The 25,146-nt window shown below is 49.1% G+C and overlaps 9 protein-coding genes across 9 annotated transcripts; 6 read left to right on the top strand and 3 right to left on the bottom strand.

Annotated features, from left to right (window-relative positions):
* Window positions 1–25: 25 nt before the first annotated feature.
* ACLA_060390 (alpha/beta fold hydrolase) lies at window positions 26–910 on the top strand (the record flags this gene model as incomplete). The annotated part of the gene is made up of 1 exon (XM_001276796.1): window positions 26–910. One exon carries the CDS (start codon window positions 26–28, stop codon window positions 908–910), a length of 885 nt encoding a protein of 294 aa, XP_001276797.1.
* A 2,112-nt stretch (window positions 911–3,022) lies between these two features.
* ACLA_060380 (putative MFS transporter) lies at window positions 3,023–4,537 on the top strand (the record flags this gene model as incomplete). The annotated part of the gene is made up of 2 exons (XM_001276795.1): window positions 3,023–3,073; window positions 3,260–4,537. The coding sequence occupies 2 exons, from the start codon at window positions 3,023–3,025 to the stop codon at window positions 4,535–4,537; spliced, it is 1,329 nt and encodes a 442-aa protein (XP_001276796.1).
* Window positions 4,538–5,173: 636 nt separating this feature from the next.
* On the bottom strand, window positions 5,174–6,637 carry ACLA_060370 (FAD-binding oxidoreductase; the record flags this gene model as incomplete). The annotated part of the gene is made up of 2 exons (XM_001276794.1): window positions 5,174–6,446; window positions 6,495–6,637. 2 exons carry the CDS (start codon window positions 6,635–6,637, stop codon window positions 5,174–5,176), a joined length of 1,416 nt encoding a protein of 471 aa, XP_001276795.1.
* A 1,050-nt stretch (window positions 6,638–7,687) lies between these two features.
* On the top strand, window positions 7,688–9,115 carry ACLA_060360 (pyridoxal phosphate-dependent decarboxylase family protein; the record flags this gene model as incomplete). Its single annotated transcript, XM_001276793.1, has 1 exon — window positions 7,688–9,115. The coding sequence occupies one exon, from the start codon at window positions 7,688–7,690 to the stop codon at window positions 9,113–9,115; it is 1,428 nt and encodes a 475-aa protein (XP_001276794.1).
* A 542-nt stretch (window positions 9,116–9,657) lies between these two features.
* ACLA_060350 (ABC transporter ATP-binding protein) lies at window positions 9,658–13,776 on the bottom strand (the record flags this gene model as incomplete). Its single annotated transcript, XM_001276792.1, has 3 exons — window positions 9,658–12,635; window positions 12,717–13,638; window positions 13,723–13,776. The coding sequence occupies 3 exons, from the start codon at window positions 13,774–13,776 to the stop codon at window positions 9,658–9,660; spliced, it is 3,954 nt and encodes a 1,317-aa protein (XP_001276793.1).
* A 772-nt stretch (window positions 13,777–14,548) lies between these two features.
* ACLA_060340 (alpha/beta hydrolase) lies at window positions 14,549–15,507 on the top strand (the record flags this gene model as incomplete). Its single annotated transcript, XM_001276791.1, has 2 exons — window positions 14,549–14,715; window positions 14,775–15,507. The coding sequence occupies 2 exons, from the start codon at window positions 14,549–14,551 to the stop codon at window positions 15,505–15,507; spliced, it is 900 nt and encodes a 299-aa protein (XP_001276792.1).
* A 1,256-nt stretch (window positions 15,508–16,763) lies between these two features.
* Window positions 16,764–17,357, top strand: ACLA_060330 (GNAT family N-acetyltransferase; the record flags this gene model as incomplete). The annotated part of the gene is made up of 1 exon (XM_001276790.1): window positions 16,764–17,357. One exon carries the CDS (start codon window positions 16,764–16,766, stop codon window positions 17,355–17,357), a length of 594 nt encoding a protein of 197 aa, XP_001276791.1.
* A 733-nt stretch (window positions 17,358–18,090) lies between these two features.
* Window positions 18,091–20,097, top strand: mirB (MFS siderochrome iron transporter MirB; the record flags this gene model as incomplete). Its single annotated transcript, XM_001276789.1, has 4 exons — window positions 18,091–18,338; window positions 18,413–18,683; window positions 18,738–19,095; window positions 19,166–20,097. The coding sequence occupies 4 exons, from the start codon at window positions 18,091–18,093 to the stop codon at window positions 20,095–20,097; spliced, it is 1,809 nt and encodes a 602-aa protein (XP_001276790.1).
* A 1,993-nt stretch (window positions 20,098–22,090) lies between these two features.
* On the bottom strand, window positions 22,091–22,252 carry ACLA_060310 (uncharacterized protein; the record flags this gene model as incomplete). Its single annotated transcript, XM_001276788.1, has 1 exon — window positions 22,091–22,252. The coding sequence occupies one exon, from the start codon at window positions 22,250–22,252 to the stop codon at window positions 22,091–22,093; it is 162 nt and encodes a 53-aa protein (XP_001276789.1).
* Between the last annotated feature and the right edge of the window lie 2,894 nt (window positions 22,253–25,146).

Below are 25,146 nucleotides of genomic sequence, written 5' to 3'. Positions count from 1 at the left end.
CAATAAAATCTTTGTTGTCCTCAAGATGCATTTTCCTCTAAGTTTCTTCCTTCCTTACGTGGCCATGGCGAGCTGGGCAAATGCCCTTCCAGACTTTAACCAACCACTCGCGAGCTACAAGTGGCCAACCCAGTTTGTTCGCAGTGATCAGGCAAACATTCAAGTCCTGGTAGAAGGTGCCGGACCTACAGTGGTGCTTCTCCCATCCTATGGAAGAGACGGTGGGGAGGACTACAACTATTTCACCAGCAAGCTAGTATCTGCTGGCTACCTTGTGCTGCGTCCCCAGCCCCGGGGGACCTTCGAGTCGACCGGCCCCATGAGCAATGTCAGTCTAGCGGATTTGGCAGCAGACGTCGCAGCCACTATCGACGCCCTGGGTAGCGGCAAAGCAATTGTTATCGGCCATGCCTTCGGCACATTTGTTGCAAAAGTGAGCTCCGTTCTGTACCCGGAGAAAATCCCCGCCATAATTGTCGCAGCACCGGGGGGCATCGATCTACCCACCGACGTTGCACAACTTCCCTTCGTTGCAGGCAACACTTCGCTACCTCTTTCAGAGCGTTTGGAAGCTCTGCAGTCCGCATTTTTTGCTCCAGGTCATGATGCCCATGTGTGGTTGGACGGATGGTATCCTGATGTTCTTGCAATGGAGCACGATTCTGTGAAGGCTTACGGCAGCTTGACACAGCACTGGGCCGGTGGAAACAACACGCAGGTTCTTGAATTGATCCCTGCGGAGGACCCGTTTCAGCCTCGAAGCCAGTGGAATGTGACGTCCACGTTGTATCCGGAGCGAGCCACTTCTGTTGTTATTGCTGATGCTGCTCATGCACTTTTTCCTGAGCAGCCAAGAGCTGTAGTTGAAGCTGTGTTGCCGTGGTTGAAACAACAGAGCTCAAAGCTGTGATCATATGAATCTGATCTTATTCCATGACAGCATTCATATTGGAAAGGATCACATGTTGAACTAAGGAACCAGATAGATAGATCTGAAATAGACTATGTTTATTGGAGGGCTTCTTCCCCATTAATCTGCAAGACTGCTGCTAAAAAGCATTTCTCTAACACAGTGCGTCATCTCGTCTTGATAGATCTGCTCTTTAATGATCAGCGGATTCTCAACGTCTGTGGACCTCTGCATATAAGCCTTCTCGCTTAATGCCGGGCGTCCGTTCTGCAGAAAGTGGGTTGCGAGATGATACAAAGATATACTGTTGGTTATTAAGAGAGTTTCCGGATCAACTTCCAATTGCCAGAGGAAACGCCCCCGAGACTCCTCCCATGAGGCATGCCACGCCTGAAGGGCTCGGTGGAGAGCTGAACAGTCGACAGGAAGTATTGAAGTTTGGGCATCAAGAATCAGGGCATGCAGGGCTAGAATAAGCAGATTCAAACCAAAGCTTGTCATATTTGCCAACGCCGGGGGTTGGCCACGCAGAAGACCCCTGATTGAGCTCAAGAAACAGCTAGATGGGTCTTGTGCGGGTATAGCAGCCCAGGATGCTGCAGAATATGCATCCCAGCTTACGTCGTCGCAAGGGAAAGAAGCACGAGTTTCTGATGGCGAAAGAAGTGGCCGACTGCCGCAAAGAATCGATTGGTAGCAGTCTACCGCATAGACCCCCCAAAGAACTCGCTTTTGTGACTCTTTCTGAATCCAGGTCTGCCATGATCTTGCACTCCGTGTGTCTTTTGTACACTCCCCATGGACCTTGAGAAAGCCCGCCTGTCGGACGGCAGCAACAAGCAGTGGATGTAACATTCGAGAGGCAGCCCTTTCGGCACTTCCTCCGTTGGCCATGCTGGAGAATTGGAACAATACAAGTGCTTGTAGTTCTTCAAAACTCGGCAGTGCTCGATCAGAGCAGAAATGCCTTCGGGCAAACAGTGAGGGAAGAGAATTGTATAGAGCCGTGGCATCTGCAAATGATCCAGAACTCGCGTCGAGCCTGGCTCCGATTAAACAGATTGCACGGACAAGGATCGCCGGCGACGATGCCAAGGAAAATGTGGGAACGTGTATGATGGGCAACAGTGCTTGGAAATGAGTGAAAAATAGCCTCGAGTACTTTTCAAGTCGGTCCAAAGGGATGATGATATCAGTGCTTTCCAGTTCGAGTATGTAATCGGCCGGCAGTCGGAAACAGTCAGGGTACAAAACTCGATCAGTGATGGCAGTATACGGCGGCCTCAGCGGATAGGTCGTGTTTGTCGTATTTTGGGTGCTACTATGATCCTCAGGAACTGATTGTATATCTTGCGGCCTCCACATCCAGGATTCTATGTCGACAGAGTTTTCCAGGTCGGCTAGCTGAGTCAAGAAGTCAAGTTCATCACTCGGGAAAACATTCGTGAATGAGAGCCCGGTATGCTGATCCGAACTTTGGTCACCAGCGGCCTGAGCTTCAGACACCTTTCCTATCGGCGTCGAAGACTGTGTGGACGACATGGTGTCAGTGGCGTCTTGAGCTCTGTTGCGGCGTTTCTTTCGTTGAGCCCAAGTGCATGTTTGTCCTTTGCGGGTGCATCTGATGCAAGGCTGACCATGGCCTGTTGGATTACATCGAAGCTTGGCTTTCGCGCAAGTGATACAGCTTTTGTTCATTGTTCTTGAAGTAGTCTGTTGCTCAGGGAATGATTTTAGGACTATGATTCACATATTTGTTAGCACCATGAATCAATCCACCTTGAAAATTGGGTTCTGCGGCCTTACACACTACTCCATATAAGGGATATTATCTAAGCCTTATGGGATTCAGCCTTGCGAATTTCCGAAGGGATTACGGATACATATCATCCAATCGATGAAGACAAGATGGCAGGCAGTAGGTCAAACGTCGGTGGCGGCCATACAAAGTATTAGATAATGATCCATAATAAAGTAGTGGCTTTGATTGAAGGGAATCTACTCACTCTCGCACTCTACGAGCATCAAACTATCAATATCACTCACTCAACTCGAATATGTTGGATCGATCGGAATTAGGCTCAGCGGCTGAATTCCCGATTCCCCGAATTGATGAGCGCATACTCTGTAGACTCCAAATATAAAGAAAGCGACACTCAGTATGTATATAAGAGATTCATCATTTCATCTCCTGCTATTCCAAAATTCCGCCCTGGCAACTCTCCTCAATATCACCAAGTTGCACATACAGTCATGACAGAACCTAAGCCTCATAGCGACATTGTTTTGTTACCGAATAGATCATGGTTCGATCGCCTTTGTTTTGCTCAACGGCAAGCCGACCCCAAGTCCCACTCAGCATGGCAGAAGAATAGCATTGTCATAATCATCACCCTTTCAGCATTCACGGCACCTTTTGCTTCCTGTATTCTTTTCCCATCCTTCACCACCCTGGTGGATCATTTTCATACCACGGAGCCGCAAGTAGCTCTGACAACAACCGTCTTCCTCATCGGTCTAGCCATTGCCCCATTATGGTGGAGCTCGTTGAGTCAGGAATATGGACGACGGCCTGTGCTGGTAGTCAGCTTCCTCTTCTCAGCCATTGCTGTCATCATCTGCGCAGCGTCAAATTCTCTAGCGGTGATAATTGTCTTTCGATTGATTGAGGCCCTGGGCTGCTCATCTGCTCAAAGTGTCGGGGCAGGAGTCATCAGTGATATCTATCTTCCAACGGAGCGTGGATCGGCGTTAGGATGGTTCTATCTCGGGACTCTCATCGGGCCTCTGATTGCGCCGATCATAGGAGGCGCTCTCCAGATATGGCTCGGGTGGCGCTCAAACTTGTACTTCATGGCTATCTTCACCTTCGCCACAGCGATGCTCACATTGCTGGCTTTACCTGAGACACTGGTAAAGGTATCGAGTGAAGGAAAAGACCTATCCTCGCTAACCTGGCTTCAAAAATTCCAGCGTGATGCCGCTGCTCCGTTGCCCAAACTCAAGCTCCTGCTGGTGCCACCAATCGCGCTGGCTGTGTCCTACGTCAGCATTTGCTTTGCAAGTCTATACTGCTTCAACACCACTCTCCCATACGCATACTCTGCACCGCCGTATAACTTCTCCTCCATTGAAGTTGGACTTTGCTATATCAGCAACTGTCTCGGCTATGCAATTGGTAGCGTTGCCGGTGGTCGACTCAGCGATGCCAAGTTGCGCAGGTACCAGCAGACCCACGATGGGCAGATCAACCCCGTGGAAAGACTTAAGACCGTGTGGTTTGGGGTGGGGTTTGTTCCGGTTGGATTACTCTGCTACGGCTGGTTGGTCGAAAAGCAAGTTTTCTGGTTTGCACCTCTGGTGGGCGCTTTTCTCTTTGGGTTGGGACTCATGCTCATCACTTCAACAATCATGCCATTCCTGGTGGATGTTAAGCCCGGAGTCGGCGCTTCTGTCGTGGCTGATTTGAACCTGGTGCGTAATATCCTTGCTGCTATCGGCACTGTCGTCTCGCCTATTGCAGTGGCAAGCATTGGTTATGGCTGGTGGATGACAATTCTGGCAATTCTGTGCTCCCTGGGCGTCATCTGTATGGTCATTGTTGTTTGGAGAAGCGGCAGGAAATAACAATCCCCAGAAACCGTGGTATAGAACTCCTGTCATGTAATGTGGGACTTTTTAATTAATTAATTCCATCTATCCATCCATCCATCAGTCGGCCTACTGGTCAAGTGGCCGCAGTTATAGCAGGCAGCATGGTAGCCACTACATCCAGACTAGGTGGGATCTTTGACCATTAGATAGATAGAAGGATACACACAACTAACACTCCTGTACATTAAATTAATAAAACACCTATGGTTATCTCTTTTCTATCTAGCTCTCTATTTATTGCTTAAGGCGTTTCAGCATCCTCCCTTCTATAATATACAAGGTCAAACTCTATAATTAGTGAGGAATATGGGGTGATGCCTGCAAGCTGGCTACATACTGGCTTCATGCTGGATCCCTGAATAAAGCTTACACACGGCCGCTTAGTGCTGTGAGAATCTTCCACAGGAAGCAGCCATTGGTGTAGCATATCCATAACTATCCAAGCCTAGTAGCAGGATTACTAGTATAGCAAACATCCTACTACCCAAAGCTGGAGGAGCAAGATGCAGTTCATGTTATGTTAAATTAGCTAATATAGTGTCTATATGCTCATAAGAGGATGAAGAAAAACTAACAAGTATAGTTGGTAGAAAGACTTTGATTAGCCAACTAATCCCTCAACACTGGGATGCTCAATGGGTGATGAAATAAATTTTGTGGATCATACTTCTCCTTGATAGCAGAAAGTCGAGGCAAATGATGCCCATAAAAGCTCTCCATCATGCTCCGTCCGTTCTGTCCCTCTTCTAGGTCGTCATCGCCAAGGTACCCTCCAACCGTGTGGGGATAGAACAGCTCGTAAGCTTTGGTCAACCATGGTAGGCGCTCGGCAGCTTCAATCCACAGCCCCTCTTGACCATATTCCTGGGCTTGCAAGTACACCGACATGCCCATGAGCCAGGCGCAATGACGAGCCTTCACTGAAGAAGTGTCTGGATCAGGCTCAATCTCAGGATTCAGGGCTAGCAACTGTACGCGAACCCCCGTGGTAGGCTGTGTCATGAGGAAATCGCCCAGAGTATGCAAGAATGAGTCGTCAAGCGCACCGGGTATGAAACCAGCTTTTATTTTCATATATCGGAGATGTTCCTCTCCTTCGCGGTGTACTTGGTCTAAATCTTGATACCACGGCGCTGAAGTCTGAAGGCTCGAGATCTCAATCAACGAATCAATGAAGGATAGTGGCTTCATGCGTAAGCTGCGAGCTCTGGGTAGCAGAGATGAGAATGACCTCCAGCTCTCATCTCTCTCAACATCTGATTCTGCCAGGATTGTGCCGTATACTTCGAGAACACCTAGCCAGATAATGATCATTGGATTTATGCCAGGAGGAGCTTTGAGACATGCATGGTGAACAGCTTTAAGTATATCAGGAACATCCGATGAATCAAGATCCCAGCGAATTGAAAAGTTAGCTGTTGCACCTGGGGCATTGTTTGTTCTAAGCGTCACAGAAGTAATGACACCAAATGAGCCTGATCCAGACCCACGAAGAGCATAGAATAAATCAGCGTGCTCCTTTTTATTGACTTGGCGGATAGCTCCATCTGCTGTGACAACTTCAAATGCAAGAGCTCTGTCCACAAGTAGGCCATGTGTGCGAGTATGGAACCCAAAACCACCACACTGCACTTGTCCCGCAATACCAACAGATGGACAGGTGCCCATGGGGATCATTTTCCCTCCATTCTTGAATGCATGGAGACTAATATCACCTAATATTGCCCCACCCTCCGCAATCGGTTCATTCTTTCCTGGGTTTGATTCAATCTTATTCATGAGAATCATATCAAGGACCAAGGCACCATCACTTCCACCCAGGCTTAATCCTTCAAAGGAATGGCCACCGCCGCGAATGGCGAGGTGATTGACTCCAAGTTGCCTGGCAACTATTATCGTCGTGCTAACCTGCTGGGCTGTTACCGGTTACACAATGACGAGTGGTCGATGTCGTGAGCGAATATTCCAAGTGGCAATCATGGCTTTGTAATCTTCGTCGGTTTCAAACACAACCCTGATATCGTCGGGAAGGGCATGGCGGAGCTTGTTCTTGAAGGTGATGCTCTCTGCCATGCTGTTGATAGCGTGGGAGATAACTTGGACGGTGAAGCAAAGAAGATGATTATGTTTTCTGAAAGGGTCTTTCCTGATGAAGTGACTAGGATTCGACGTGCCATGGAGGCTTCTTATACCTGCCATGGAGGGGGGAGGCAGACAACATTGAGCACTATCCACCCAGTGTTGAAGAGCACCCGGGACTGACCTGATCAGAAAATCTCACCAGTGATGCGTATAATGTTGAGTGAAGCAATCCCAAGCCTAGGTAATGTTAACTTTGCCTGGAGTAATAAGGAGCATGTAATATATGAAACTAGTACTATATTTCTCACCCAATAAGTAGAACTGATTGGTTCGCAATATCCTGTTGGATTCATGATAGTCTACCAGGGGTGCAACAACTAGCAAAGTGATAATTAATACCTTTGATAATTGGATTTCATAATCCATTGGTAGCCAACTTTTGCTAATAGTACCAGCATTTAGTAGCTTTTTTTTTCTTCTTATTCTATTATTTCACAGCAGAAAGATGTTCAGTATAGTGTAATCAAACTTACATTTATATGCACTTACCTGCTGCATAGATTGCATAATCTACATAGCTAATCATACTTATTACCACCAGCTTGCCCCATATCCTCTGCATGAGTGAATTCTATAGTAGTATCTACTCCAAAGTATGAGTGAGAGCATGAAGGAACCTCTATCAGGTGATTGATATCATCATAGTATTACACAGATTTCATTTCTACGACAATATGTATTACAGCTACTCATTTACTCCCGGGGTGATCCTGCATTAACCTTATGAGAATACTGTTAGTTTACACTACTGGCTACAGAGTAGCCCTATAGTTGTGCAAGGGATCAAAGTAGTATCATGATTTCTAGAATCAGTTTGAAGTTTTGTAAAAGTAATTATATATAAATGTGAATTGAATCATCACCACTTTCTGGTTCTTTTCTTTATAAATCTCAGCCGTTTTTATGGTATTAAGTCCTCATAGACTCTAGTCTACAGAGCTTAATATGGCGGACTTCTTCACTGATTCAACTGGAGAATCAATGGATACCAAACCGAATAAGTGTGCTGTGCTTTCACAATTGAATGATGAAATCAATCACATCTGGCCAGAGTTGCAACATTTGTTCTACAATCTTCATGTCGTCAGCAACTCTAAAATCGACGAGATAATTGTGAGGAAGGAAGATGAAGATAAGGTGTTGGACATTGAATCTCTGGCCGTCCCTACTTTCCCACAGCCGATTTTGCATGTCATTCACCAAGCATGGCAAATATTCGATCACCGTATTAGGACAAACCATCCACTTTTCTTTGGATTTGCTCCTTCGACTGCTATGGAGTTGAGTTGGCTAGGTGATAGCATTGTATCTGCATTCAATGCCCATGTCGGGGGTAGGGTGGCTGGCTCTGGTCCATGTGCGATTGAAAACGCTCTGATACAATGGCTGGCATCAAAAGTTGGATTCCCTCTTCCTGCTGGTGGGATCTTTGTCTCTGGCGGGTCTGTGGCGAACCTGTCAGCAATGGTTGTGGCCCGTGATCACTTACTCCCTTATCGGGACTTTTCTCGAGGGATGATCTATGCAAGCGATCAAGCTCATAATTCTGTCAGCAAGGCAGCTAGGATTTTGGGCTTCCCCAAAGATATACTGCGGATTATTCCATCAGATTCGTCCTTTAGGATGCATGTTGCCACTCTCAAGAGCATGATCATTGCGGACAGGAGGAAGGGAATGATCCCGTTTCTGATATTCGCAACTTTTGGGACTACACATACCGGGGCGATCGATCCTATCGCCGACATTGCAGAGGTAGCTAGGGATGAGGGTTTATGGCTCCATGTGGATGGTGCCTATGGGGCGTCTGCTGCCTTATTAGACACGCGTCCTGGCCTCACAGATGAGTTGCAACATGCACACAGCCTATCATGGGATGCACATAAATGGTTATTCCAGACATATGGCTGCGGGATCTTACTTATTAAGAATATATCCCTTCTAGCAGCAAGCTTCGCTGTCTGTGAATCAGGCATTATTAATCATGCAGGACGCATATTTGATAAGGACTGTGAATTCTGGGATCTTGGATTTGAATTGACCAGACCATCCCGGGCAATGCGACTTTGGTTTACAATGCGTGTCCTTGGGACAAAGAGGATCAGTCAAATTATTGAATATGGACTATCTGCTGCAGAAATGGTAGAAACAATGCTCAGGCAATTCTCCAACTGGGCAATACTATCACCTGCATCTCTGGCCATTCTTTGTTTCCGCTATCAGCTAGTCAATCGAAATGAACAGCAGCTAAACAAAATAAATTCAGAAATCTCGAAGAAATTGATCTCTGACAATGTGGCTGGAATCTTCACAATCCAACTTCAGGGGAAAATTGCAATGAGAATGTGCTGCATAACCACTTTTCGAATGCCTAAAGAAGAACTAGGTAATCTCATTATAAGCAATGATTGATGGAATGGTGGATATTTGATTTACTTGGGTGTTTTTGTTTAAAACAGCCTTTAACTTGCAATGAGAAGAAAAAAGGGGAGTGCATTGTGGAAAGTGGTACTAAATTAAATTATCATCAGAGCTATTGTGCACTGTGCTAATATAGACAAGAAATTATTATGGGTACTATAAGATAATTATATACTAAATAGACGGACCCCATGAATATTGAACCTCTAAAGGGAATATATAAGATCTAAGGACACGCCCGGCAACGCACATTACGTCAAGGGGCAATTCAGCAGTGTTGTAAGTCACTGGACATACGTCTCACTCGAATCATTTCGTCGCCATGCCTGCTAGTGGTGCTCAATGAGAGGTCTGATCGCTTTTCCCCGAGGTATGCAAGTCAGGATCCTGCGGTATCTGTAGTTGACTTATGGCCAATGCTGGCGGCTCTTGAGATCTAGACGTAGTATTGGGGGGTAGTAGCCTGAAGAGATAATCTTCAAAGTGAAGTCTATGAACTTATACAGATTGAAACCCAGCCAAACTGAGTACTGTCAATGCCCAATTGTCTGGTTCAGCACGTTCACTCGATAGCTTTCACTACTCACTATCAGCTCTGCGTGTGTGCCTTGGTCGACGCATTGCCCGTTCTCGATGAGGAAAATGGCATCCGCCTTACGGATAGTGTACAGACGATGCGCAATCGCGATGACAGTCATGTGCTTTGTGGCCTTCTCAAGGCCATCTTGCAGCAGCCTTTCGGATTCTGCATCCAGGGCACTAGTGGACTCATCAAGAAGTAGAAGCTTAGGTTTGCGAACCAGTGCACGTGCAATTGCCAGTCGCTGCTTCTGGCCTCCTGAGAGTCTGTCTCCATTTGGCCCGCAGTAGGAATCGTATCCGTCCGGCAATTGCATAATCGTGTCGTGGATGTTTGCTATCTTACAAGCCTCCTCAAGTTCCTGCTGGGATACGGCCTGACCTGGCCTTGCACCGAGGGTTAGATTGAATCGAATGGTGTCATCAAACAAGACACTCTGCTGAGGGACATAGGCAATCTCATGACGGAACGAATTGTCCCTGTACATAATGTCTTGACCATCCACTTCGATGGTCCCTGAATCTGGTCGGTAAAGCCGCTCAACAAGCGCGATGATTGTTGATTTACCAGCACCACTTGGGCCGACAAGGGCAGCAAATTGGCCTGGCCGAATCCTCAGATCTAGGCCATGGAGAACTTGACTATCTGGGCGCGCCGGGTATGAGAAGACAACTTGTTTAAAGGCAACGCTCACGCCACCAGCAGAAGACACTGCCTTTTCACTCGGACCAGCGGTTGCCTCAACATCTCCAGTCGGTATGAGGGGGGCAGAAAGGTCTTTCGTTGATCCCATACGGAGTAGCTCCACCAGTCGACCGGTAGCCTGAAATGCGCGAGAGACTTCAGGTGCGAGGGCGAACGCCTGTCCCCATAATTGAGAGCTGACCAGCAAAGCGAGTTGTACAATGAAGAACTGAGTTTGAGTGTACTCGCCCGCGACGATTCTTGTGGATCCCCACCAGTACGCCAGTGCATAGAGAAAATTACTGAGTCCATAGCCCACAGCAAGCCACAGGTTTGCCCATGCGCTTTGCTTTGTAACCTGACGCATGGGTTCATGAAGTGACCGGCGATATTGGCCAAGTATCTCGTGTTCCAAAGAAAAGGACATTATAGTCTTCATGGAGTTAACCGCCTCCACTGTAATGGCATGAGAATTGGCAAATGCTTCCAAGTGTCGCTCCTCGAAGCGGGCCAAGGTGGTGATGCGCATGTAGCCAGCCCCCAACAACAGTGGCACAACTGAAAGACATACTATTGCGATCTTCCAGGCAATGATATGTGTCATGGTGATTGTGGCAATGAGACTGACCAGGATGGATAGCAGGATACAGACCACGGAGCCAGCAAGGCCGCCCAAGGCGCTGCTATCATTGGTGATCAGCCCGAGCAGAAGGGAGGGAGTTCGGTCTTTGGATTCATGCCATGCTAGCTCCTGCTCAAGTATGGACCTCAGTGATAATACGCGCACTTTATAAATGACGTGCTCTGCCACCCAGCCAAACAGTGACCAGCTCAGGAAATTAGCAGTGAATTCGATGATGGCGAGAATGAAGAAGAGAAGTCCAAAAAGCTGACCAGCTTGGCGAATGGAGTTCGGTTCTTCGCAGTAGCTCAGCTTGCCAACAACATTTCCGAAAATCACAGCCGAGCCACAATACGTGCCACCAATAATGACCGCTCCAGTGATTGCAATGGTGACCACAAACAAATGCGGTCGGAAAAAGGCGCTCATGGCATGGGCAGTGGATTGCAACGATTGCTGGTCTTTGACTTGCTCGTCTGCTGAGCCACGGCCTTCGATGTTGGCCTGGTATCCCGCGGCTGACGTTGCAACAGCTCCAGACTTCTCGTGTATCTCTTCCATCATAGACCCTGAGCCAGCGGAGGCAACCTCCGTTTGCTCATTATCCTCTTCGCCACCGTTGACATTCAGATTCTGAAGACGAACCAGCTCAGCATAGGCGCCGGCAGCATCAATAAGGTCTTGGTGAGTTCCTTGCTCGATCAGCTCTCCTTGTCGCATGACAATGATCTTGTCTGAATTCTTGACCGTGGAGAGTCGGTGGGCAATCGTGATCACTGTCCGGCCAACAGCCACTTTCTCCAGAGCTTGCTGAATTCGCAGCTCAGATGCCGAGTCGAGAGAAGCAGTAGCTTCGTCGAGAATCAGAATACGGGGATCCTTGATCAGGGCACGAGCAAGCGAAATTCGCTGCTTCTGCCCACCGCTAATAAGATGACCCTTTGTGCCGACCGAAGTTCCTAACCCTTCCTGCAGGCGCTCGATGAAGCCGAGTGCATCCGCCATCGCAGCAGCTTGGAGCACAAGCTCGGCAATCTCTCGCATTTGGTCGCCATGGACTTGAGAGGCAGACATCAAGTCTTGGCCATCTCGCATGGCTGCCGCGACTTCAGCAAGAACATTACCCATCAAAAGTGCGCGCAGGTGCGCATGATTGGGGGAGTTAATGAGACCAAGTGCGATATTTTCCAGGATTGATCGGTCCAGAAGGCACGGCTCCTGTTGCACCAGACTAATATGGCTACGAACTGAACGCACATTCAGATCCTTCACATCGTGGCCGTCTAGTAGCACCATGCCTTCGTCGGCGTCGTAGAATCGGGTGATCAAACCGGCCACAGTGGATTTGCCACTGCCCGAAAGACCTACTATTGCCGTTCGTTGACCGGCTGGACAGGCCATAGATAGATTCTTCACTGCAGGTTTTTCTCGTTGGGATGGGAACGCGTAGTGAACGTTCCGCAGCTCCACATTGCCAGATACCGCTGGTAACACACGGCCAGTTTCCTCAACGGTACCATCTATTGTTGGTACGTGGCTCATATCGGCCTCCAGCTTGGCAAAGGCAGCCGATGCGGCATCAAAACTGCGCAGAAAGGGGGCAGCCTGGCTGAGAATCAAAGACGCTGTGCACAATAAAAATCAGCATGGCCCTTTCTTCTCGCAGACACATGACTCAAATTGGGATTGGGGAATGGGCAGCTTACCATCTACAAGGATCAGGATCACAGTGAAAGTGGTGCCGACTGTGATGCCGCCAGTATTCGATTCTACAGCGCCCGCGATCTGTCGCGACCCTTGCCAGAAAGCAAGACCGTTTGCTGAAAAGGCAATGAAATACAGAAGGCCCGCTTGAGCCGCGACAGCAACAGATTTCCATACACCTGCCGACAGAGCAGGGGCCAGGACTTCAGTGAACTTCTCCTCAAGCCGTGAATTCGCAGAAAAAGCATGGACAACTGTAGCATTCGACAAGGCCTCCAATGCGACTGATGATGCTTTTCCCATGCTTTCCAATGAGCGTCCAGCATACTTTTGCACAAAATACCCACCACCCAGTGCCATAATGAGATACGCTGGGGTGAGGGATACCAGCATACCAGCCAACTTCGGGTCCTTAGTAAATGCCACGACGTACGCGGCAACAAAGAAGGAGACACTGTTTATTACGATGCCAACCTTCTCATTGGTTCCCTGCTGCACAACCGAGATTTCGCCTACAATCCGCGAAGATACCTCGCCCGCGGGCAATTTGTCGAAGAAGGCTGCATCCTGCCGCAAAATGGCGCCAAAATACTTCTCTCTCAAGCGCTGAGCGAGTCGCTCGCCATGGAGATTCCAGCAGAAGGTGTAAATATAGATCAGCACAAAATACGCAATTCCAACGTAGACGATCAGTAAAATCTTGGAGTTTATTCCGTCTTGATAGGCTGCAGCCGTGGAGGGATTGACCTCGCAGGTGGCCGAGTTGAGTCCGTTGACTAGCTGTCCGAAAACAATCGACATGATAGGGAACGGGATTCCGGAAGCTATAGCACTGATGAAACCGACGCAGAGAAGGATTAGGTCGGTGGTTGAAGGGTTCCCGTAAACCAGCAGACGACCGAAAGAGGTTGCCCGGCGCCAGACCTAGAGGAAACGATGAGCTTCAATCCATCTGACAACGCGAATTGCTCGTGGGAAGGGGAGGAGAAGATTAAAGCTCTAACGTACACTGGGCTTTGCTGGCGTTTCTGCCTCAGCAGAAGCTTTGGAAGTACCAGCCATGATAGGACGTCCTTGGGCTGTTTTTTTGTCGTACTCTCTCGTCGCCCGAGAGATTAGATACACAGTGATAGAGAGAGGATTTCTTCCGCACAGAATGGTCATTCCATCGTCTATCTAGCAAGAAGCCCGAAAGAACAACTCCGTCTCACATCATAATTGGTGACCCGATGTCGGGTAAGCTTCCAGCCGAAAATGGGAATTGCTTTATCAGATTTCACTTATCAGATTTTGTTTTATCAGATGGCGCCAATGACGCCAAGGCACCAGGATTCGCGCCGGCGATATTGTGTGTAACCATCTATAATCACGCCGTACTCCACAAGAAGTACGATCCCAACCGAATCAGGTAGCAATGCAGTTTGATTCTTTGGTTTTGTCTCGAGTGAATTTGCCTAGTCCTGTCCCATGGGGCCATGAGCCCATAGCTAGAAAAAAAAAACCCCCCCACCATCAATACGGATTCAAATGTCTTCATGACCATGACTCGCTCCAAGCCCCGCTAGTATGTGCGCCATAGTCCATACAAGTGTAATACAGGCAAGAAACCTGGACTCTCTCCACTTGAGAGCTCCAGTAAGTAGTGCATAAGAGATCCGAAGACCGGGCCTCCGAAGTTAGGATTCCCAAGCACCCCCTGGCTTAGTCGGTCACATTTCAAAATCTTCCTTTGACTCGCATGATCCGCAACTTGCTTTTACCACAGTCCCTGCGTTGTATTGGGACATCCTATCTAGCTTCTTCAGGGCTCTTTCGCCGGTTCTCAGGCATCACAATGGGTGAAACCGTCCAAATGGGTGGCAAGCCAACTGCAGTCCCACTTTCTAATTCAGAGCAGTTCTTCATGAAAAATGCACATGATGAAGAGTATCTGATTCAAGTATCTTGGCCGCTGCACTGGCAAGATGGTCCTCCCTCTGATTGCCGGTCATTCCCTATCATGTAGGCTTCGCAAGCAACTGTCCGAAGCCAAGCGTCCCCCGCTTACCTGTTGAAACCAGATACATTGTCGACGGAAATGCGTTATTCTTAACTGCGACCGAGGCTGCCTGGCGTCGTGCAGCCTCATCTCATTTTGCGGGCGGTGGTATCATCGTGGCCATCGGATATCCCATGAACGGGAAATTATATGACGCGCGACGACGCAGCCGCGATTTGACTCCACCAACGGCCGCTTCAATTCCCGGGTACGGGGGTGCGGACGTCTTCCTGGATTTTATCGAGAAATCTATTCGACCCGCGGTCAAGGCTCGATTTCCGAGGATCTCCATTGACAGAGAAGCACTTTACGGCCATTCATATGGAGGGTTGTTCGCCCTCCACGCATTATTTACACGCCCCAGTTCGTTCGATTTTTATGTCGCCAGCAGTCCTTCAATTTGGTGGAATAGCCGGTGTATTCTACACGAGGCAAAGGGCTTTCTTGAGAAGGATGCGGCTCCGCACGAAAGGCTGTCGCCCTCACTAATGGTGTCTTGGGGATCCTTCGAGCAAAACCCCCCTCAGTGGGCCAATGAACCTCTGGACCACTATGAAGCAAGGAAGCAGATTGCCGCGGATTTGAGAATGGCTGGCAATGCTCTCGATCTTTGCCGCATGCTACGAGGCTGTAAACAGCTTCATGCTGTCTCAGTGAACGAGTATGAAGGTGAAGAACACACGAGCGTGATGTCGTGTTCGATGAGTCGGGGTTTGACCACGTTCTTTGAAGATTGGCCGCTTCATCAGTCATGACAATAGATAATATAGAGACTTCGAACCATGTGGCGTTGTGATTCAATCGTTAGTTAATATTTTAGTTTGTTCCTCGCGGTCCAGGATTTGCGGGAATTCTTGCCCTCTTCCCACGAATGGACCTCAATGGATAATATAAGAAGATAAATATGTCTAACTATTGCGACTTGCAAGTCAACGCCACGGTGCATCGGGATCATTGGCCAATTAAATAGCCAAATTGCTGAGCTAGTTCTGAACTCAAACGATAGCTTGAGTCTAGGGTCTAGGCAGTACTTACAGCTTGGCTACCTTTTGGATCAATAATTCGAGCACCCACCATGGAAAGCCACGGCAGTGACGGCACCAACCTCCCAATCGGCCACCAGTTCACCACATTTGCGGCGACGGGTAAAGCCGACCACTATCTATCTACCTTAATAATGTATCCGTACCTTACCAGAATCTGATAAAGTCAATGAAACCGCACAAGCTCCACTTGGTCAGCTGCCAAGCCCAAATCAATCTTATCTGATCATCTTGATACGTCCCTGCCCGGGGTGTGGTATGGTGTGTATGGAGCCGTTTTAATGGCCAGCCAGTACCGTAAGGAGTTACTCCATTATATGGCTGTACTAAGACAAGGATCTGAATCCATGCGGTACAGTCGGTTACATCGGCCACTTCCCTTCCTTGGCTTTGGTCAAGTCTTTTTGGTGCGAGGATGACACTTGGTAGAAGCCTCATTTTCGTCCCATTCCAAGCCAGCTCTTCTTTGGAAAAACCGCAACAAGTGTGCACCGTCGGCGTCGACATGAGCAACCTTGACCAGATAAATATAATTATCACTTATTGCGCTGTGAATAGAAACTTGACTAGCGAGAGATATTACATAGCTAGCATCGCATGGATCTTATGAAACTTGCCTGGGCTAAGAATGAATGGAAACAATAAGGTCCATCCATGCCGAATAACAATAATAATAAGATACCTCACCTTCTATCCCAAACTGGAAAATGAATCATGGAATAAGAGAATTGCCACTCTAGCAATCGAGCTTACTGCAGCTCCGTCACCTCACGACTAGGAGGGGTTCTCATCATTGCTGCGTTAGATCAAGTCGATCAATCCCTACCCCAGAGACCAGATTGCTGGGTATATAGGTAGGGTATAGGTAGCACGAATAGAATAATTTTGGACGAGCCCACATAACATGGTACAACCCTCATCAAGACAGTCTCCATAACATCCTTTGCTGTTCAGCATCTCTCTACAAGATGGCAACCAACGTCCAGGTCACCTTAAGTACTGCTCGCCTCAAGCTGGTCCCTCTTGGTCCCGAGCACCGAGACTTCACCATGAAGCTGGATATGGATCCAGATGTCATGAAGCATGTCGCATTTGGAAGGCCGTTCACTACGGAAGAAGCAATTCAAGTTCACGATTGGCTTCTAAATTCTGCAAAGTGCGTGCCTGGGTTGGGGACCTGGGTCGGCATCGCAAACGGTGAATTCGTGGGTTGGTGGATCCTGGCAGCTATTCCAAGCAAGGATGATCCTAAGCACTTCATCGCCAACCGGACAGAGTATGGTTTCCGGGTCTCACCGAAGTTTTGGGGGCAGGGATACGCAAAGGAAGGAGCGCGGGAGATAATTCGGCATGCGTTTCAAGATCTCGGTCAAGAAGAGGTGATCGGAGAGACGATGACAGTCAATGCAGCATCTCGGGCAGTTATGGCTGGGTGCGGACTTAAGCATGTCGATACCTTTTTCAACAAGTACGATACCCCTCCACCAGGGATTGAGGAGGGTGAAGTGCGGTACTCAATCACCAAGGACGAATGGCTGTTACTAGAGTCTGGGCAACAGTAGTTTGTCGCTGACAACGAGACATTCCTGGCCAAACGTCAGCTGTTTTTCAGTGCTTTCTTCCGATAATCGGGATCATTTCACTACTGCTTACTAGTCATGTGGGCACCTGGGACGAATAGATTTTCTTTATTCTGTTCAGGCGCTGTTCCTATCATAGAACCTTGTCGGGGATCTTGAGACTGGCAAATTACGAGTGAGGAGACGATGTTCAGTTTTCCAGTTTAGGTGGCAGGTAAATCCGCTAAACAACCCATTGCCACTATTCCAACAGATTAGACAAGCCAACGGTAGACCGGCATCAGCTAGTCAATTTGAATCGTTTGAAAGGCTGACGTCCCATGTAAATCGGTAGATACTGGACGGGACTCCAGGACGAGCAGTGCCAACCACACTCGGAAATGCCCATATCGACTGCGTATTAGCGTCTGGACTAGGTGTAATTACGGCTCACTGTACTGTGGTTGACTGCCCTCCTTTGCGTTTATTTTGTTAGCCGGAAAAAATCAAAGCCAAAAGCGATAAAGGAAAAAGGGGAAAAAAAGGCGAAGTCGAAGGCTTTCCTGTGTCGTGCCACCCATACAAACAACGGTCTAGATTTACGTAAAAAGACGCTGAATTATTGTTAGTCCCGATCAGATACTTAATATCTGATCTTTCGCCCTTATCAATCTCTCTTTTTTTTTTTGGTTGTTGCACATACAACATCTTCTCTCTCTTTGCTGGTGGATCAAGGATGTCAGTCTTGAACAAATTCCATACACTTGTTGCCCGCAACTCAACCGCCAAAAATGAACGCGGCACAGTTGATGACCCAAGCGCTCTGCAGGTGAGAGCAGACGACAAGGAAGCTGGACCTACTATCGCAAATGAGGTGGCCAGTGACGAGGCCAAGCCAACTGAGAATGCCCAAGAGGGTGTCAAGAAGATCGAAGCTGTGACTCTAGCCTGGGGGAAGGGATCAGTGTTCACGATCCTGATACTGTATATCCTTCCGCTCTTATCGCAGGTGCCCATCTCGGTGGTTCAGCTAGCTAACATGACTCTTCCTCAAACAGTATCTGGCTTCTCACCCTGGTCAATAATCTCAAGACCTCCGTGGTCTACAGCTTAACCCCCTATGCCACGAGCTCTTTTGCTGGTCATTCGCTATTGACCGTTATCAACATTGTGTCATCGGCCATGACAGCTGCAGTATATATCCCGATGGCCAAGGCGTTGGATCTCTGGGGCCGTGCTGAGGGCTTCCTCCTGATGGTTTGCTTCTGCATTCTGGGCCTGATCCTTTTGGCTACATCGCAGAATCTTCCCACTTATTGTGCTGGAGAGGTAAGATACGATGGATAGCCCACTCCGGTGTCTGGTAACTCAAGTCCAGTCTAGGTTTTCTACTCTGTTGGCTTTGGAGGGCTGGCATACAGCTGGAATGTTCTCGCAGCCGATGTCACAAATCTGAGGAATCGAGGCTTGGCCTTTGCGTTTACATCATCTCCGGCTTTGATCTCAGCATTTGCGGGATCCAAGGCCGCTGCAGAATTCCTGGCCAATGTGAACTGGCGATGGGGTTACGGAGTTTGGGCGATCATTCTGCCGGTCTTCGCATTGCCAATCTACTTGATGCTGGCTTACAACCTACGCAGAGCGGAGAGACAGGGGATTCTCGTCCGGGAAAAGAACAAGCGGGAGTTCAATCTACAAACAATCTCGAAGACAATCTCGTGGGTCATTATTGAGTTCGATTGTGAGTAGTGGCAGTACCTGCTCCCTCCCATTGAGTCCCTATGACCGCTAATACCATTCTCTGTCAACAGTACTGGGCGTCGTTCTCTTTGCCGGCGGGTTTGTTGTATTCCTTCTCCCATTCACTCTGGCCAGTACGGCGCCACATGGATGGCAGACTGGTTATATTATTGCGATGCTTGTCGTTGGCCTTGTTCTCATCATCACTTTCGGTTTCTATGAGGCTTACCTAGCCCCGGTCCCCTTCCTCAATGGCAAATTCCTCACTGACCGAACCGTCTTGGGCGCTTGTCTCTTGGACATGACCTACCAAATCTCGTACTACTGCTACGCCTCCTATCTCACGTCTTTCTTGCAAGTGGTCTACCAAGTTGACGTGGCTACAGCTGGATACATCGGCAACACCTTCAGCGCAGTCGCGTTTGTGTTCTTGTTCCTTGCTGGCTGGCTCATTCGCGTAACGGGCCGCTTCAAGTGGATCCTCTGGGTCAGCGTTCCGCTCTACCTCTTCGGTCTGGGTTTGATGATCCACTTCCGCCAACCAGGAGGATACATTGGCTATATCGTGATGTGCGAGGTTCTTTTCTCTGCCCCTGGCAGTATCTTCATTCTCTGCGTGCAACTGGCAGTCCTTGCTTCCGTGGACCACCAACATGTCGCCGCGGTGCTTTCTCTTCTGTTTGTGTCGGGTAGTATTGGTGGTGGTGTGGGCAGTGCTATCTGTGGAGCCATCTGGACGAATACGTTCTCGAAGGAACTTGCGAAAAATCTGCCCGAATCGGCCCTGCCTGATATAGCCCTCATTTACCAATCTCTCGGAAAGCAGCTCAGCTATCCAGTGGGAAGTCCCGTACGAGACGCCATTGTGAAATCATATGGCTACGCCCAGCCACGGATGCTGGCTGCTGCTGTTGCTTTCATGGCTTTGGGCTTTGTTTGGGTTGGCATGATGAGGAATCTGAATGTCAAGAAGATGACTCAAACTAAGGGTAATGTTTTCTAGAACCGGCGACTATGTTTCTAGCAATATGTCTCGACGACAGAGAAATCGTACTAGCAGCCGAAGGGGAGGGCAATGAAACTACATAATAATACTACACTTTCGTTTGTGGGATATAGCTGGCAGAAATACATGCATAAACCAGCCACTGCCCGTCACTCTGAGAAACCGATCATCGTGTACTCTCTTTGATCAACCACGCAAATTCGCTGCCTTCATGCCATTCCATCGATCGGCCCCTTACCCCGTGGAGACCAAGGGGCACTCGAGCAACTGGTCTCCCGCGCTCAGCGTTCCATAAGCAGCTATGCCTGGTCACATTGAGACCAAGGTTGCGGATCTTGTGTATAGCGAGATGTCCAAAGAGATCGAAGGCACATTCTCTCGCATGATGGCTAATCCTTTCCTTACTCCTTCTGCAGAAAGTAGTGTGTCCTTGCGCCAGACCTGCGGAGATATAAATTTACTCTTCTTATGATGTCCGGAACAATGTCCTGGAATCTCGGTATGGTTTGTCAGATATCGAATATTTCCTTGAAACCAAGAAAGCAGAGAACAACCCACATCTGGAGCCCTATGGTCTTTTCTGGACTAACTTGTTGTTATCCTTGGCTGATCCCGTTATCCACCAGCAAACAGCAAATCACTTCAGCCAGGTGTAGTGATGTCTTCGCTGCCGCCAGACATGGGACGATTGATCTGCTCCTGCTTATGAAACCAATCTAATATACTCCCCGGTAATTTCCTGATTTATCTCCAAGTCCCAATCCATCACGCTCCAGCAGGTGTCCATCCGTATAGCGAAAGTCCTCGCGCACAAGTGGACAGAGATGCAGCGCCGTCAGTCCACGAGCTGGGACGACAACAGATTCGGCCCCTGCCTTCGGGAAAGAAACGGATTGCACAAAAGCTGTGTCTTCCATTCAATACAATCATATAGGCTAGTTGAGCGGATATGGATTTAGCAGAAGTGCGGATTGCGCGCAGAGGGAATTGAGAACGGCACTATGCTGCAAGAGTCTGTTCACCAGAAAAAAGGCGGTCCTGTGGATGGCAATCTGGAGGGCTGTCTCCCTCGACTCACTTGGGCTACCGTGCACTAGCACTTCAGCAGCGATCGGCTCATCTACTATAATCAGGTTCGTGCCTACATTGTGTCCCTGGTCGGTAAAAAGATGCAGGGTGGTCCAGGCGCTCGCGTTCGAAGAGACGCTTTAAGGACCAAGGCAGGCACCCCGTAGTCGGGTCAGGGCCGTACTGGCGGAGGAGTCGAAATAAGCCCACCCTGCTCCAGCGGACGCTCTCGAGCGATGGAGTGCGGGCAGCACGGCCAGCAGGTTCATTAATATGGTCCACAAACCAGCCCGACTCAAGGGACATCTCGTAGGCTTCATCATGGGGCCCAGCCGCAGCAAAATGCAGGAGAGATTCTGTGTTTCCGAGGCTGCCGTTGAAGTCAATCGAGTCTGTCTTCCGCTGCAGGAGCGAGAGTGTTGACTCAAGTCGGTGACGGTAGCTATGGCCGTTACGTAAAATCATAGAGAATTGGTCAGCAGCGTGTACGGCCATGAAGACCAGCGGACCCTAGAAAACGGCATGTCGCAGATCTTTGGTGCCGTTTGTGGTCAATGGAGTGTCCCCAGTTTGCTCCAGGTACTCGATCACCAGCTAGAGCCACTCGGTATGGTGATAATAGGCTGCAGTTTCAATCACACAGGTTCCCGGTTTTTCATACTGCCAATTCGCCTGAAAATCGACGTCGATAGATCCGGCAAACCGACAGTGAGAAATCGGCTCCGTTGTAAAGGTGTGCACATCAGCCCCTCCTCTTTCGAGCAAGTCTGTCCCCAACGCGTCGGTATGGATATTCTCGTCATTGAACGACCGCAGCCAGTGCAAGGGCATCTTGCCATTGGCAGCTGCAATTGATGCCCGGGCACCAGCATCCAGCAGGCATTTTACAACCCCTGCATGGTCTGATTAGTCCCAGGTCGCCTCAAGCGAAGTCTTTGCTCATGAGAGTTGACTGTGCCAGCCCGTATAGCCACTGATTATCGAGGAACCGTTCGGCTCCCATTCCGCCATAGCCAAACTTGAGCAAATCTCGAAGATACTTCCCATGTTCATGACCCAGTTCCAAGAGGTCCTGCAACGCCATTCGAGACCCGAGTAGAGCCTGGTCTTTGAAATATCCAAGGATAGGAGTATCTGGAAAGACCTCCCTTCCACAGGCTCAATATAGTCCGTAAAGGTTTGCTCGCGATATCGAATGCCCGTTCCTGGCCGCGTGAGCGAAATTCTGCAGACCTTGGTCGAGGTCCAATCCATTCAAGAAACATGCCTACATTCCATTTCCGATCGCCAGGCTAGGTGTATGCATACCTGCGTGCTTTCGGCTCTTCACGCTGCCCAGCAGAAATTGGTTCGCCATTGCTGGAGGGCGTATACTGCTGCGTCTGACCTATAGCAACTTCACGAGTCACTCCGGTGACCGAGGACTTATTTTGCAACAGAAATGACGGCTCTCGCTTGCGGTTCGTCACCGTGTATGTGACTGTGGTGGACTGCGACGAGGAGTTTGTTGGACGGGGCCAATCGCAGCAAAGCCAGAGTCTGCCAGCTTCGGAATCATTCCTTTCTCGCTCTGAGAACAGATGATGATGCTTTCTGGCTTAACATCCCCATGCAGAATGCCTTTCTCGTAAAGAACTTGCTTCTCTTTGCACCTCCCAGGCATAAGTGTTGCTTTACGCTGTTGGACAGGCGCGGCCCCTCGGGACTGAACATCGGCCAAGGTACCTCGGTCGCCATACTGAAACACTAACACTGGTAACTGATTACTCGGGCTTGCAGGATTACTGCCCCATGCGATACCTAAGAAATCAATGATGCTGGGATGCAAACGAAGCGGCGGATAAATCAGCGTGTAGAATTCTGTCGGAACGCTCTCCAACGCCCGGCGATCTCGCGGCGTCCTGGGAGAGCCATTCTCTAGGAAAGCTACTCGCGCAGACTTATACACGATATAGCGAGGGCGTTCAGGTGCCTTACTGGTTTTTTACAATCCAGCCGCCCATGTTTTGTTTCTCAACAATTGCTTCTGGTCCTAGTGGCAAACTCTGTCTTGTGACGGGGGAACGAAGCCCCCGAACTCAGTATAGCCGATGAATGTACCGCGTCGCTTTGAATGAATTCCGATGGTATCCACGTCTTCGCGGTGTCCCGAGCGCGATGTGTCGAGACGATGAGATCAATAATCTTGGGTACATAAGATGCAGCACCGATGAGGGGAGACGACCTGTCGGCTCTGGGAGTGACCGTCGTAGGCTCACTGCTGGGGAGAGGAATCGAGGTCTCGGATCGGTTGGAGCTCATATCGCAAGTCTTACGCTGGCATTCGGATCAAAATCATAGTGAGGACGAGTCATTGTCTCGCCCCAGCCACTTGTTTCCAGACTAGTATACGGGGTCAAGGGTGACACACCGGTTCAGCGCCATCTATCGACTCGTATTAGGGAGGAGACGGCCAGTGGGAGCAGATGAACCTCACTGATCCAATGAGAGAAGATAAGAATTGGCGCGATCTACCGATAGGATATCCTCGTTCTTCAGTGTGCACGTCTGATCCATCCGACTCTTCCACCATCCTGGCTTATCTGGCCTCAACCCTTCGCTCGTTTTTGGAATCTTGTCCGCATGTCGGGTTTCTCCCTCTCGCCAATCTCAATTGGATTGGTCACTATCATCATTATGGCCGAAGAGACTCTGTATGGACTTGATCGCATGTTGAGGTTACACTTTCGCCGACGTTAATGCCCTAGTCTTTCTGACTGTTCTCCATATCGGCATATCCCAAGTGTCATACCGTTAACACAGTACCGTCAATCTAAAGAGAAAAATGTATCACGCAGTTGCGCTTTGCGACGGCAGCTTTCGCTCCGATACTATCAACAGGGACTAGGATGCGAGGACTGAGTCGGATTACAAACGATACTATAGAGTCCAGATCCCAAGGGTCATGCGCGACGACCAGGAAGACCGCTTCATCAGCTGTCGAAACAGTGAGAAGAGGGGGATTGATTCTTCTTGCACCAGTTTAATTAATTAGACTAAGGTCGATTTGGGTCGTCTGACTCTATATATGTGCATGGATATAGATCGTCCAACTCACGATTCCAAAACTAATATCGTCGCGCCAGGGACTCGGCGACCCTGAATGCGATGCGAAAGGGTCTTCTTCGTCCATCGCCACTGTATATCTAGTTACTGAGTTACGAAACATGGCCGATCCTTTGGTAGCGTAGATAGAAGTCTCTAAGATACGATATCAGGGCTGTTGCTCACTAACTAGATAGACCGTTATCGAACTGCCATATGAAGCTTCCCCTGGGACCTGATAGTAGAGACCCCCTAAAACAACCTCATTTCCCCACGACGGAGTAGTAGCGCGGAATGAGAAATCTCCTGCACATCACAGGCGATCGACACTAATCGTGCCAATGTTCTTCCACCAGCATGTAACCCAAGACATTGCCAAGCGCTGCTTGAACTCAGCCCGTCGGACCTGCAACCGCCTGCTATCGGTTTCCATTGGCCCAGTCCGCGCATAATTGGCGGGAATAGTCTCCTCCATAGTATATCCCACACCTACTTGTGACAAGTGCAATATAAAAAGTCTTGGTCAGGTACCTCCCTCCGGAGCAATGAAAAGACAACCCTGTAGTGACTTGATTCGGAGACCCGTCGGCGACGTGCCTTTCATGAGTCTATCGGCTTCAGATTGGGCTCTTTCGTCCGGACCTGCCGTGTCATATCTCTTGAAACCCTCTTGGCATGATCCTGCACTGGCCTCATTCTCCACTATGAGCTGCATCCAAACTGGTCATTATCAATTCGACTGTGACTAGCTCTGACATGGGAGGCGCGGCGAAAGAGCCTTTTGGCCCTGTTCCCCCGATCTACAATCATATCCCATGACGGGCACGGCTCCGGAATGTCTCGGGCCAAGCTTGAGGAAGCGTTGATGGAGGGTTCGATTGCGAGGGTTGGGAC

This window comes from Aspergillus clavatus, genomic scaffold, assembly GCF_000002715.2.
Source record: "Aspergillus clavatus NRRL 1 1099423829736 genomic scaffold, whole genome shotgun sequence".
Taxonomy (NCBI): Eukaryota; Fungi; Ascomycota; class Eurotiomycetes; order Eurotiales; family Aspergillaceae; genus Aspergillus; species Aspergillus clavatus.
This window is presented reverse-complemented; position numbering and strand designations above follow the sequence as displayed.